The 12,333-nt window shown below is 63.0% G+C and overlaps 3 protein-coding genes across 5 annotated transcripts; 1 reads left to right on the top strand and 2 right to left on the bottom strand.

The window, feature by feature from the left end:
• The first annotated feature begins 97 nt into the window (after positions 1-97).
• LOC127465804 (class II histocompatibility antigen, B-L beta chain-like) lies at positions 98-3,943 on the top strand. The gene is made up of 6 exons (XM_051776328.1): positions 98-203; positions 1,261-1,473; positions 1,961-2,230; positions 3,039-3,320; positions 3,580-3,686; positions 3,801-3,943. Exons 1-6 carry the CDS (start codon positions 98-100, stop codon positions 3,807-3,809), a joined length of 987 nt encoding a protein of 328 aa, XP_051632288.1. The 3' UTR covers positions 3,810-3,943.
• Positions 3,944-5,597: 1,654 nt separating this feature from the next.
• On the bottom strand, positions 5,598-8,217 carry LOC127465803 (class II histocompatibility antigen, B-L beta chain-like). Its single transcript, XM_051776327.1, has 5 exons — positions 8,044-8,217; positions 7,278-7,547; positions 6,261-6,542; positions 5,885-5,991; positions 5,598-5,769 (listed from the first exon to the last, which is right to left on the bottom strand). The coding sequence occupies exons 1-5, from the start codon at positions 8,126-8,128 to the stop codon at positions 5,761-5,763; spliced, it is 753 nt and encodes a 250-aa protein (XP_051632287.1). The 5' UTR covers positions 8,129-8,217; the 3' UTR covers positions 5,598-5,760.
• LOC127465801 (class II histocompatibility antigen, B-L beta chain-like) lies at positions 5,598-11,768 on the bottom strand. Of its 3 annotated transcripts, XM_051776324.1 has the most exons (6): positions 11,586-11,768; positions 10,832-11,101; positions 9,934-10,215; positions 9,558-9,664; positions 9,314-9,443; positions 5,598-5,638 (listed from the first exon to the last, which is right to left on the bottom strand). In XM_051776324.1, exons 1-5 carry the CDS (start codon positions 11,668-11,670, stop codon positions 9,435-9,437), a joined length of 753 nt encoding a protein of 250 aa, XP_051632284.1. In that variant the 5' UTR covers positions 11,671-11,768; the 3' UTR covers positions 5,598-5,638; positions 9,314-9,434. The 3 variants fall into 3 exon arrangements, with proteins under 3 accessions (XP_051632284.1, XP_051632286.1, XP_051632285.1); XM_051776326.1 differs by lacking the exon at positions 9,558-9,664 and having other exon boundaries at positions 11,586-11,767; XM_051776325.1 differs by lacking the exons at positions 5,598-5,638; positions 9,558-9,664 and having other exon boundaries at positions 9,282-9,443; positions 11,586-11,767.
• Between the last annotated feature and the right edge of the window lie 565 nt (positions 11,769-12,333).

Genomic DNA, 12,333 nt, shown 5'->3' on the forward strand with positions numbered 1-12,333 from the left:
GTTGCTGCCGCGCCGGCGCTACTGCGCATGCGCGGAGACTGACGGAGTGACGTCAGCGCAATAGAAGCGGAAGTGCGAGACAAAAAAAAAGCAACGCATGCGCAGTACGAACCACGAAGCACCCAGACATAAAAAGAAAGGGCAAGATGGCGGCAAACAGCGCATGCGCATCTCTTTGCCTAAAGTCGCGCGTCACGTGGAAAGTAAGGGCAAAAGAAGGATCAGCGCATGCGCAGTAAGTGTATAGGATTCGCAGAGAGGAGAACTGCGCATGCGCAGTGAGTTTAATTGCTCCGCTGAAAAGGGACCTGCGCATGCGCAGTCCGTGTCTCTCCACCCTCTCCGGGATGGGAAGAGGGGAGGAAAAAAAAATTAAGGTTTTGAGGTAAACCTGCGAAAATTAGTGAGAGATGTTGGGAGGGTAAAAATCAAAGTTCTCCCAGCGGGCCAGTGCCGTGGCCTCTTCCTCACACGGTCTTTCAAGGGAATAATAACGAAATAAAGGCAATTAATTAATCCCAGAAGAATTTGCGCCGCCTCGGTGTATCCCCAGAGGACTTTGGGTGGGAGTAAAAAGAATAAAGAAAAGAAAAAAAATAATCAATCAATCAATGAATTAATAAACAAAAGATAAAAAGCGTAGTAAAAGAGGATAAAACATCAAATAAGACGATTTTGCTGCCTTTTGACCTGGGCAGGACAGGTGAGGACATGCCTTTAAAAAAGAGAACAATAACAGAATTTTACACCTGCTTTTCTTCGCTTCCCAACCGGCTGCTCCCAGTGTTCCCAGTAAAGCTTCCCAGTTCTCTGCAGTCCTGCTTACTGCGGGGAAGCAGGGGGGGCTCAGAAAATCCCAGGAACACGGGGGTTTGGGCACTCGCAAACCCGTAAAATCCGGCGAAAAAGGTGGTTTGGGCACACGCAGACCGAAAAAATCACGGAGGAAGTTCGTTTCGGCACATCGAGTTCCCAAAAAATCCTGAGAACAGGATGATCGGGCAACATCAGCTGCCCAAAACCCGGGAATAGGGGAGCTGGGGACATCCAGACCCCAAAAACGGTTGGAACAGGGGAGTATGGGGACTCCTAGACTGTAAAAATCCCAGGGACAGGGGGGTTGGATGAACCCCAGACCCCAAAATATCGGAAGAGGGGCTTGGACACGCCCCCAACGGCCCTCAGCCAATCCCGAAGCGCCCACGCCGCCTGCGCCCAATCGCAGCGCGCCGCGCTGATGACTCATCAGTCGCCGGGAAGACCAGGTTCGAACAGTGCTCGAAACCGGTGCCGGCCTTTGCCCTCAGCCAATCCGAGCGCGCCCAAAAAGCCCCAAAAAGGACCCGCCCGGCTGGTTTGGGGCTGTCAGCAGCTGTCCGGCGCTGGGCATGGAGCGTGTGCGGGGAGCTGGGGCCGTGCTGGCGGTGCTGGTGGTGCTGGGAGCCCCCCCGGCTGCGGGCGAGGAGCTGTCGGGTGAGCGGGGGGGGGGAAAGGGGGGCAAGAGGGGAGAAAAGAGGGGGTGGGAGCCCCAAAAAAGGGAGGGCGAGGGGGGTGGGAAGGCCCGGAGTGAGTGGGAGGGGGGTGGGAGCCCCGAAGTGAGGTTGGGGGGGTCTCGAGGGTGGGGAAAAGGGGTGGGAGAGGGGGGCAAGGGGGTGTGGGAGAGCAGGCAGAGGGGTGCCCTGGGGCTCCCTGGGTGTCCCTTGAGCCCTGGAGCGGTTCCCTGGGGCTCTGGGGGGGTGGGATCGGCATTGGGGGGGTCCCCAACCCCTCTGTCCATCCCCGGGGAGCTGATGGGGGGGTTGCCCCCCAGCCAAGAGCCGGTGCTGGGGCGTCCGTGGGGCAGAGGGGGGTGGGAAAGGGGGGACGGGGGTGGCCCCCTGAGCTCCCAGCCTGCTGGGGGGGGCTGGGGGATGATGGGGGGGGGACGGGGCACCCCCTGACCCGTGTCCTGCACACACAGGGGTGTTCCAGGAGATGGCAAAGTCCGAGTGTCACTTCATCAACGGCACCGAGCGGGTGAGGCTCGTGGAGAGGTACATCTACAACCGGGAGCAGCAAATGCACTTCGACAGCGATGTGGGGGTCTATGTGGGGGACACCCCGTTTGGGGAGATCCAGGCCAGGGACTTCAACAGCGACCCAGAATGGATGGAGTACATAAGGTCTGCGGTGGACAGGTTCTGCCGGCACAACTACGAGGGTGTCACCCCGTTCACTGTGAACCGCAGAGGTGAGCGTGGGGCAGAGCGGGTCCCCTCGGGCCCTGCCCCGGGAATGACCCTGGAGCCCCTCAAACCCTCCCTGGGAATCACCCCAGACCCCTCAGCCCTCCCTCTGCCCATCCCCTTCCCTTTTGCCCCCTCCCAGTTCTTCCCAGTCCATCCCAGTCTGTCCCAGTGCCCCCTACTCTCTCCTAGTCCATTCCAGTTATTCAGAGTCCATCCCAGTCCATCCCAGTCTCTCCCAGTTCCCCCCCCGCGTCTCCACCCCGCTGGGGCCACCGAGCTCCCGCCCCTCAGCCAATCCCAGCGCGTCTCTCTGATGACGCTCCAGTTGCCAGGCAGACCCAAACCAAACACTTCCCTCCCCACCACTCAGCCTCCCAGTCCCGAGCGCTCCTTCCCAGTCCACACCAGTCACTCCCAGTCCACACCAGTCACTCCCAGTCCACACCAGTCGCTCCCAGTCCACACCAGTCACTCCCAGTCCACACCAGTCACTCCCAGTCCACACCAGTCACTCCCAGTCCCTCTCACTCCACTCCCAGACCCTCTCGATCTACTCCCAGACCCTCCCAGTCCATTCCCAGTCGTTCTCACTTCACTCCCACATCTCCCAACTCTCTCCCCAGTGCCCCCCCAGCCCAGCCCCTTCTCCCCCACTCTATTCCCACTCCCTCCCAGTGCCATCCCAGTCCCTCCCACTGCCATCCCAGTCCCTCCCACTGCCATCCCAGTCCCTCCCAACGCCCTCCAAGCCCTCTGCCCTCCCTCCCAGTGCCCCCCAGCTGAGCCCAGTGTCTCCCCCGTCCCTGCCAGTGCCCCCCAGCGTGTCCATCTCGCTGGTGCCGTCGAGCTCCCAGCCCGGCCCCGGCCGCCTGCTCTGCTCCGTGATGGATTTCTACCCTGCGCCGGTGCAGGTGAGGTGGTTCCAGGATGGGCAGGAGCTGCCGGAGCACGTGGTGGCCACCGACGTGGTCCCCAACGGGGACTGGACCTACCAGGTGCTGGTGCTGCTGGAAATCCCCCCCCGGCGCGGGGTCACCTACAGCTGCCAGGTGGAGCACGTCAGCCTGGAGCACCCCCTCAGCCGGCACTGGGGTACGGCCCGGCCCCCCCAGCCCCGGGGGGGCGACTGGGGGCGACTGGGAGGGAGTTTGGGGGGTGCTGGGGGTGCTGGGAGAGGGGTGGGAGGGTCCTAAAGGGGCCGGGTGGGATCCCTGCAGGGGCTGGGAAGGGACTGGCAGGAGGTTGGAGGGACCCCCGGGTGGGCTGGGGGAGAGCGGGCCGGGCTCTGTGGGGTGCCGGGGGGTGCGTGGGAGGAGGTTTTGGGGGTGCTGACCCCCCCGGCTCCCCCCAGAGATGCCACCGGACACCGTCCGCAGCAAGATCCTGGTGGGGGTCGGGGGCTTCGTCTTGGGCTTGGTCTTCCTGGCGCTGGGGCTCGGCTTCTACCTGCGGGAGAAGGTAAAGGGGGGTCCCCAAAGGGGGGGCGTGGCCCCCCCCTTGCTCTCCCACAGCCTCTGGGCCCCCCCTGCCCCCCCAGCCCCTTTGCTCTCACCCCCTTTTCTCTCCCCACAGAGCTTTTGAGGCACCGGCGGCCGCAGCCCCTCGGGACCACCCTGGATAACTGAAACCCTGCGCTGATTTTGGGGGGGTCGCCTGTCCCCCCCTTCCCTGCATTTCTTCCCACACTAACCAGCTGTTCCCAGTGTTCCCAGTAAAGCTTCTCACTGCTCTGCAGTCCTGGTTTTTGAGGAGATTTGGCTGGGGGTGACTTGGGGGGAAACCGCAGGGGGAGCAGAGTTTGAGGGGGGCAGAACCGGCCCCAGGATGGATCGGGAATGGGGAACCCCCTGAGTCCTCCACGTGTCACCCCGTTCTTGGGGGGTTTTGTTACTCCTGGTGACTGGGGAGAAGTGGGGGGGCTTCAAAACTCCTGGGAACGGGAGGGTTTGGACACTCCCTGACCCTGAAATATCACAAAGGAGGGATGTGGACACTCCCAGACTGCAGAAATCCTGGGAACAGGGGGGGTTTGGATACTCTCAGACATTAAAAATCCTGGGAACGGAGGGTTTGGACACTCTCAGAACTAGAAAATCCTGGAGAAAGGTGGTTTAGGCATATCCAGACCCTAAAATTCCTGGGAATGAGGGGTCTGGAGACTCCCAGAGCCTAAAAATCATCGGAACAGGGGGGTTGGGAACATTCAGACCTCAAAAATCTTAGCAACACAGAGTTATGAGCTCTTCTAGACCCTAAAAGTCCCACGAACCAGGGTTTGGGGCACTGTCAGACCCCAAAATATTGGAAAAGAGGGACTTAGATACTCCCATACCCTAAGACTCCTGGGAACAGGGGGGGTTTGGACATCCCAGACAGTAAAAATCCTCGAGAAAGGTGGTTTAGACACACCCAGACTCTGAAAATCCTGGGAACAGGGGGGTTTGGGCAATGTCAGCCTCCAAATTTAACCCGGTACAGGGGGGTTGGGATATCCCAGAACAAAAAAATCCCGGAAAAGAAGGTGTTATTTACTCCTAGACCTCTAAATTTGTGCGAACGGGGGGGTTGGGCACTCCCAGTTCCTCAAATCTTTTATAAATATAAAAGAGCAGTTTGGGCAAAATCGGCATCTAAAAAAAGAGGAAAAAAGGGGTTGGGGACATTCAGACCCCAAAAACCTTTGGAACACGGGAGTATGGGCTCTCCTAGACCCTAGAAATCCCAGGAACAGGGGGTTCGATCACCCCCAGACCCCAAAATATCGGAAAAGACGGGCTTGGACACGCCCCCAACGTCCCTCAGCCAATCCCGAAGCGCCCACGCCGCCCGCGCCCAATCGCAGCGCGCCGCGCTGATGACTCATCAGTCGCCGGGAAGACCAGGTTCGAACAGTGCTCGAAACCGTCGCCGGCCTTTGCCCTCAGCCAATCCGAGCGCGCCCAAAAAGCCCCAAAAAGGACCCGCCCGGCTGGTTTGGGGCTGTCAGCAGCTGTCCGGCGCTGGGCATGGAGCGTGTGCGGGGAGCTGGGGGTGGGCTGATGTCCCACATCCTCCTTTTCCCCACCTTTCCGACCTCTCCCGCTCCTTTCTCATCGTTCCCCACTCCTCAGTCCCGCCCCGGCCCCGTCCACTTTTGGGGGGTCCCACTCCCCTCCCGCTTAATTTGGGACTCCCAGCACCTCTTTTACGGGGTTTAGGGGGTCCTGGCACCTCTGGGGTGCGCTGGGTGCTCTGTTGGGGTGCAGATGCCCCTCCAAAAACCCCCCATTCCCGATCCATCCTGGGGCCGGTTCTGCCCCCCTCAAACTCTGCTCCCCCCGCGGTTTCCCCCCAAGTCACCCCCAGCCCCATCTCTTCAAAAACCAGGACTGCAGAGCACTGAGAAGCTTTACTGGGAACACTGGGAACAGCTGGTTAGTGTGGGAAGAAATGCAGGGAAGGGGGGGACAGGCGACCCCCCCAAATCAGAGCAGGGTTTCAGTTATCCAGGGTGGTCCTGAGGCCGCGGGGAGGGGCTGCGGCCGCCGGCGCCTCAAAAGCTCTGTGGGGAGAGAAAAGGGGGTGAGAGCAAAGGGGCTGGGGGGGCAGGGGGGGCCCAGAGGCTGTGGGAGAGCAAGGGGGGGGGCCACGCCCCCCCTTTGGGGACCCCCCTTTACCTTCTCCCGCAGGTAGAAGCCGAGCCCCAGCGCCAGGAAGACCAAGCCCAAGACGAAGCCCCCGACCCCCACCAGGATCTTGCTGCGGACGGTGTCCGGTGGCATCTCTGGGGGGAGCCGGGGGGGTCAGCACCCCCAAAACCTCCTCCCGCGCACCCCCCGGCACCCCACAGAGCCCGGCCCGCTCTCCCCCAGCCCACCCGGGGGTCCCTCAAACCTCCTGCCAGTCCCTTCCCAGCCCCGCCAGGGATCCCACCCAGCCCCTCTCAGCCCCTTTAGGACCCTCCAACCCCCCTCCCAGCACCCCCAGCACCCCCCAAACTCCCTCCCAGTCGCCCCCAGTCGCCCCCCCGGGGCTGGGGGGGCCGGGCCGTACCCCAGTGCCGGCTGAGGGGGTGCTCCAGGCTGACGTGCTCCACCTGGCAGCTGTAGGTGACCCCGCGCCGGGGGGGGATTTCCAGCAGCACCAGCACCTGGTAGGTCCAGTCCCCGTTGGGGACCACGTCGGTGGCCACCACGTGCTCCGGCAGCTCCTGCCCATCCTGGAACCACCTCACCTGCACCGGCGCAGGGTAGAAATCCATCACGGAGCAGAGCAGGCGGCCGGGGCCGGGCTGGGAGCTCGACGGCACCAGCGAGATGGACACGCTGGGGGGCACTGGCAGGGACGGGGGAGACACTGGGCTCAGCTGGGGGGCACTGGGAGGGAGGGCAGAGGGCTTGGAGGGCGTTGGGAGGGACTGGGATGGCAGTGGGAGGGACTGGGATGGCAGTGGGAGGGACTGGGATGGCAGTGGGAGGGACTGGGAATAGAGTGGGGGAGAAGGGGCTGGGCTGGGGGGGCACTGGGGAGAGAGTTGGGAGATGTGGGAGTGAAGTGAGAACGACTGGGAATGGACTGGGAGGGTCTGGGAGTGGAGTGAGATGGACTGGGAGTGACTGGTGTGGACTGGGAGTGACTGGTGTGGACTGGGAGTGACTGGTGTGGACTGGGAAGGAGCGCTCGGGACTGGGAGGCTGAGTGGTGGGGAGGGAAGTGTTTGGTTTGGGTCTGCCTGGCAACTGGAGCGTCATCAGAGAGACGCGCTGGGATTGGCTGAGGGGCGGGAGCTCGGTGGGCCCAGCGGGGTGGAGACGCGGGGGGGCACTGGGAGAGACTGGGATGGACTGGGATGGACTCTGAAAAACTGGAATGGACTGGGAGAGAGTAGGGGGCATTGGAAGGACTGGGAGAGATTGGGACGGACTGGGAAGAACTGGGAGGGGGCAAAAGGGAAGAGGATGGGCACAGGGAGGGCTGAGGGGTCTGGGGTGATTCCCAGGGAGGGTTTGAGGGGCTCCAGGGTCATTCCCGGGGCAGGGCCCGAGGGGACCCGCTCTGCCCCACGCTCACCTCTCCTCTCCACGGTGAACGGGGTGACGATCTCGTAGTTGTGCCGGCAGTAGTTGTCCACCTGACCTCGTTTGTACTCGATCCTTCCTGGGTCACTATTCCAGTACCTGGCCTGGATCTCCCCATATGGGGTGTCCCCCACATAGACCCCCACATCGCTGTCGAAGTGCACGTCCTGCTCCCGGTTGTAGATGAGCCTCTCCACGAACCTCACCTGCTCGGTGCCGTTGATGAAGTGACACTCGGACTTTGCCATCTTCTGGAACACCCCTGTGTGTGCAGGCCACGGGTCAGGGGGTGCCCCGTCCCCCCCCCATCATCCCAAATCCCCCCACAGCAGGGTGCGAGCTCAGGGGGCTACCCCGGACCCCCCTTTCCCACCCCTCTCTGCCCCACGGACGCCCCAGCACCGGCTCTTGGCTGGGGGGGAACCCCCCCATCAGCCCCCCGGGCATGGACAGGGGGGTTGGGGACCCCCCCAATGCCGATCCCACCCCCCCAGAGCCCCAGGGAACCGCTCCGGGGCTCAAGGGACACCCAGTGACCCCCAGGGCACCCCTCTGCCTGCTCTCCCACACCCCCTTGCCCCCCTCTCCCACCCCTTTCCCACCGACCCCACAATCCCCAGATCCCCCCAAACTCACTCTGGGGCTCCCACCCCCCTCCCACTCACTCCGGGCCTTCCCACCCCCCTCGCCCTCCCTTTTTTGGGGCTCCCACCCCCTCTTTTCTCCCCTCTTGCCCCCCTTTCCCCCCCCCCGCTCACCCGACAGCTCCTCGCCCGCAGCCGGGGGGGCTCCCAGCACCACCAGCACCGCCAGCACGGCCCCAGCTCCCCGCACACGCTCCATGCCCAGCGCCGGACAGCTGCTGACAGCCCCAAACCAGCCGGGCGGGTCCTTTTTGGGGCTTTTTGGGCGCGCTCGGATTGGCTGAGGGCAAAGCCCGGCGACGGTTTCGAGCACTGTTCGAACCTCGTCTACCCGGCGACTGATGAGTCATCAGCGCGGCGCGCTGCGATTGGGCGCGGGCGGCGTGGGCGCTTCGGGATTGGCTGAGGGCCGTTGGGGGCGTGTCCAAGCCCCTCTTTTCCGGTATTTTGGGGTCTGGGGGTGATCGAACCCCCTGTTCCTGGGATTTTTATGGTCTAGGAGTCCCCATACTCCCGTGTTCCAAAGGTTTTTGGTGTCTGAATGTCCCCAACCCCTTTTTTCCTCTCTTTTTTAGATGCTGGTGGTGCCCAAACTGCTCTTTTATAAGATTTGAGGAACTGGGAGTGCCCAACCCACCTTGTTCGCACAAATTTAGGGGTCTAAAAGTAAATAACACCCTCTTTTCCAGGGTTTTGTGGTTCTGGGACATCCCAACCTCCCCAGTCCTGGTTTATTGGGAGGCTGACATTGCCCAAACCCCCCTGTTCCCAGGATTTTCAGAGTCTGGATGTGTCCAAACCACCTTTCTCCAGGATTTCGTGGGTCTGGGAGTGCCCAAACCCCCCTGTTCACAGGAGTTTTAGGGTCTGGAAGTATCCTAACCCCTCTATTCTAATATTTTGAGGTCTAGAAATGCCCCAAGAACTTTATTCCTGTGACTTTTCAGTTCTAGGAGAGGCTATACCCCTGTGTTCACAAGATTTTTGTGGTCTCAGTTTTCCTGACCCCCCTGTTCCCATAATTTTGGGGGCCTGGGAGTGCCCAAACTCTCCTGTTCGCACAATTTTAGGGGTCTAGGAGTAAATAACACCCTCTTTTCCTGGATTGTGTGGTTCTGGGACAGCCCAATCCCTCCTCTTCCTGGATTACTGGGAGGCTGACACTGCCCAAACCTCCCTGTTCCCAGGATTTCTGGAGTCTGGGAGTGTCCACATCCCTCTTTTGTGATATTTCGGGGTCAGAGAGTGCCCAAACGCTCCAGTTCCCAGGATTTTCAGGGTCTGGGAATACAAAACCCCCCTGTTCCCAAAATTTTCAGAGCCCCCCCATCAATACCCCCAACACCCAGGACTGCAGAGCACTGAGAAGCTTTACTGGGAACACTGGGAACAGCTGGTTAGTGTGGGAAGAAATGCAGGGAAGGGGGGGACAGGCGACCCCCCCAAAATCAGCGCAGGGTTTCAGTTATCCAGGGTGGTCCCGAGGGGCTGCGGCCGCCGGCGCCTCAAAAGCTCTGTGGGGAGAGAAAAGGGGGTGAGAGCAAAGGGGCTGGGGGGGCAGGGGGGGCCCAGAGGCTGTGGGAGAGCAAGGGGGGGGCCACGCCCCCCCTTTGGGGACCCCCCTTTACCTTCTCCCGCAGGTAGAAGCCGAGCCCCAGCGCCAGGAAGACCAAGCCCAAGACGAAGCCCCCGACCCCCACCAGGATCTTGCTGTGGACGGTGTCCGGTGGCATCTCTGGGGGGAGCCGGGGGGGTCAGCACCCCCAAAACCTCCTCCCACGCCCCCCCCGGCACCCCACAGAGCCCGGCCCGCTCTCCCCCAGCCCACCCGGGGGTCCCTCCGACCTCCTGCCAGTCCCTTCCCAGCCCCGCCAGGGATCCCACCCAGCCCCTCCCGGCCCCTTTAGGACCCTCCAACCCCCCTCCCATCGCCCCCAGCACCCCCCAAACTCCCTCCCAGTCGCCCCCAGTTGCCCCCCCGGGGCTGGGGGGGCCGGGCCGTACCCCAGTGCCGGCTGAGGGGGTGCTCCAGGCTGACGTGCTCCACCTGGCAGCTGTAGGTGACCCCGCGCCGGGGGGGGATTTCCAGCAGCACCAGCACCTGGTAGGTCCAGTCCCCGTTGGGGACCACGTCGGTGGCCACCACGTGCTCCGGCAGCTCCTGCCCATCCTGGAACCACCTCACCTGCACCGGCGCAGGGTAGAAATCCATCACGGAGCAGAGCAGGCGGCCGGGGCCGGGCTGGGAGCTCGACGGCACCAGCGAGATGGACACGCTGGGGGGCACTGGCAGGGACGGGGGAGACACTGGGCTGAGCTGGGGGGCACTGGGAGGGAGGGCAGAGGGCTTGGAGGGCGTCGGGAGGGACTGGGATGGCACTGGGAGGGACTGGGAATCGAGCGGGGGAGAAGGGGCTGGGCTGGGGGGGCACTGGGGAGAGAGTTGGGAGATGTGGGAGTGAAGTGAGAACGACTGGAAATGGACTGAGAGGGTCTGGGAGTGGAGTGAGAGGGACTGGGAGTGACTGGTGTGGACTGGGAGTGACTGGTGTGGACTGGGAAGGAAGCGCTCGGGACTGGGAGGCTGAGTGGTGGGGAGGGAAGTGTTTGGTTTGGGTCTGCCTGGCAACTGGAGCGTCATCAGAGAGACGCGCTGCGATTGGCTGAGGGGCGGGAGCTCGGGGGCCCCAGCGGGGTGGAGACGCGGGGGGGGCACTGGGAGAGACTGGGATGGACTGGGATGGACTGGGAGGGACTGGGAGGAACTGGGAGGGGGCAAAAGGGAAGGGTATGGGCACAGGGAGGGCTGAGGGGTCTGGGGTGATTCCCAGGGAGGGTTTGAGGGGTTCCAGGGTCATTCCCGGGGCAGGGGCCGAGGGGACCCGCTCTGCCCCACGCTCACCTCTGCGGTTCACAGTGAACGGGGTGACACCCTCGTAGTTGTGCCGGCAGACCGTGTCCACCACAGACCGTTCATAATCCATCCTTTCCGGGTTGCTGTTCCAGTACCTGGCCTGGATCTCCCCAAACGGGGTGTCCCCCACAAACACCCCCACATCGCTGTCGAAGTGCACGTACTGCTCCCGGTTGTAGATGCGCCTCCCCACGAACCTCACCCGCTCGGTGCCGTTGATGAAGTGACACTCGGCCTTTAACATCTCCTGGAACACCCCTGTGTGTGCAGGACACGGATCAGGGGGTGCCCCGTCCCCCCCCATCTTCCCCCAGCCCCCCCCAGCAGGCTGGCAGCTCAGGGGGCCACCCCGGACCCCCCTTTCCCACCCCCCTCTGCCCCACGGACGCCCCAGCACCGGCTCTTGGCTGGGGGGGAACCCCCCCATCAGCCCCCCGGGCATGGACAGGGGGGTTGGGGACCCCCCCAATGCCGATCCCACCCCCCCAGAGCCCCAGGGAACCGCTCCGGGGCTCCAGGGACACCCAGGGACCCCCAGGGCACCCCTCTGCCTGCTCTCCCACACCCCCTTGCCCCCCTCTCCCACCCCTTTTCCCCACCCTCGAGACCCCCCCAACCTCACTTCGGGGCTCCCACCCCCCTCCCACTCACTCCGAGCCTTCCCACCCCCCTCGCCCTCCCTTTTTTGGGGCTCCCACCCCCTCTTTTCTCCCCTCTTGCCCCCCTTTCCCCCCCCGCTCACCCGACAGCTCCTCGCCCGCAGCCGGGGGGGCTCCCAGCACCACCAGCACCGCCAGCACGGCCCCAGCTCCCCGCACACGCTCCATGCCCAGCGCCGGACAGCTGCTGACAGCCCCAAACCAGCCGGGCGGGTCCTTTTTGGGGCTTTTTGGGCGCGCTCGGATTGGCTGAGGGCAAAGGCCGGCGACGGTTTCGAGCACTGTTCGAACCTCGTCTACCCGGCGACTGATGAGTCATCAGCGCGGCGCGCTGCGATTGGGCGCGGGCGGCGTGGGCGCTTCGGGATTGGCTGAGGGACGTTGGGGGCCCCCGCGGCAGCCCCGGGGCTGGGGGGGCGTCCGAGGTGGGTTTTGGGGGGTCCCGGATTCCTGGAGATGGGATTTAAGGTGATCTGGGTGCGTTGGAATGAGGTTCTGGGTGGCCTCGGGTACCCAATAACCCCCCTGTTCCCGGGATTTTGGGAGTCTGGGAGTGCCCAAACCCCCCCTGTTCCCAGGAGTTTTAGGGTCTGGGAGTGTCCTGACCCCTCTTTTCCAATGTTTCGGGGTCTGGGAGTGCCCAAACCCCTCTGTTCCTTAAATTCTGTGGCTCTGGGGATGCCCAAACCCCCCTGTTCTCCCTATTTTTGGGGTCTGGGAGCACCTAAACCCCATTTTTCAACGGTGTTTGGGGTCTGATAGAGCCTCAAACCCCCCTGTTCATGGGGGTTAAGAGGCTGACATTTGTCCAAACCCCCCTTTCCCAGGATT

Source organism: Manacus candei, unplaced genomic scaffold (assembly GCF_025592945.1).
Source record: "Manacus candei isolate 608988 ecotype Guabito, Panama unplaced genomic scaffold, ASM2559294v1 h1tg000496l, whole genome shotgun sequence".
NCBI classification, from domain to species: Eukaryota; Metazoa; Chordata; class Aves; order Passeriformes; family Pipridae; genus Manacus; species Manacus candei.

Bases quoted from the DNA above. Each gene is read 5' to 3' on its own strand.
- LOC127465804 (XM_051776328.1), top strand. From the start codon at position 98: ATGCGCAGTACGAACCACGAAGCACCCAGACATAAAAAGAAAGGGCAA. The intron at 1,474-1,960 runs GTGAGCGGGGGG...CTGCACACACAG, and splicing joins TGCGGGCGAGGAGCTGTCGG to GGGTGTTCCAGGAGATGGCA. The intron at 2,231-3,038 runs GTGAGCGTGGGG...CGTCCCTGCCAG, and splicing joins GTTCACTGTGAACCGCAGAG to TGCCCCCCAGCGTGTCCATC.
- LOC127465803 (XM_051776327.1), bottom strand. From the start codon at position 8,128: ATGGAGCGTGTGCGGGGAGCTGGGGCCGTGCTGGCGGTGCTGGTGGTG. The intron at 6,543-7,277 runs GTGAGCGTGGGG...CGTCCCTGCCAG, and splicing joins GTTCACCGTGGAGAGGAGAG to TGCCCCCCAGCGTGTCCATC. The intron at 5,992-6,260 runs GTACGGCCCGGC...GGCTCCCCCCAG, and splicing joins CCCCCTCAGCCGGCACTGGG to AGATGCCACCGGACACCGTC.
- LOC127465801 (XM_051776324.1), bottom strand. From the start codon at position 11,670: ATGGAGCGTGTGCGGGGAGCTGGGGCCGTGCTGGCGGTGCTGGTGGTG. The intron at 11,102-11,585 runs GTGAGCGGGGGG...CTGCACACACAG, and splicing joins TGCGGGCGAGGAGCTGTCGG to GGGTGTTCCAGGAGATGTTA. The intron at 10,216-10,831 runs GTGAGCGTGGGG...CGTCCCTGCCAG, and splicing joins GTTCACTGTGAACCGCAGAG to TGCCCCCCAGCGTGTCCATC.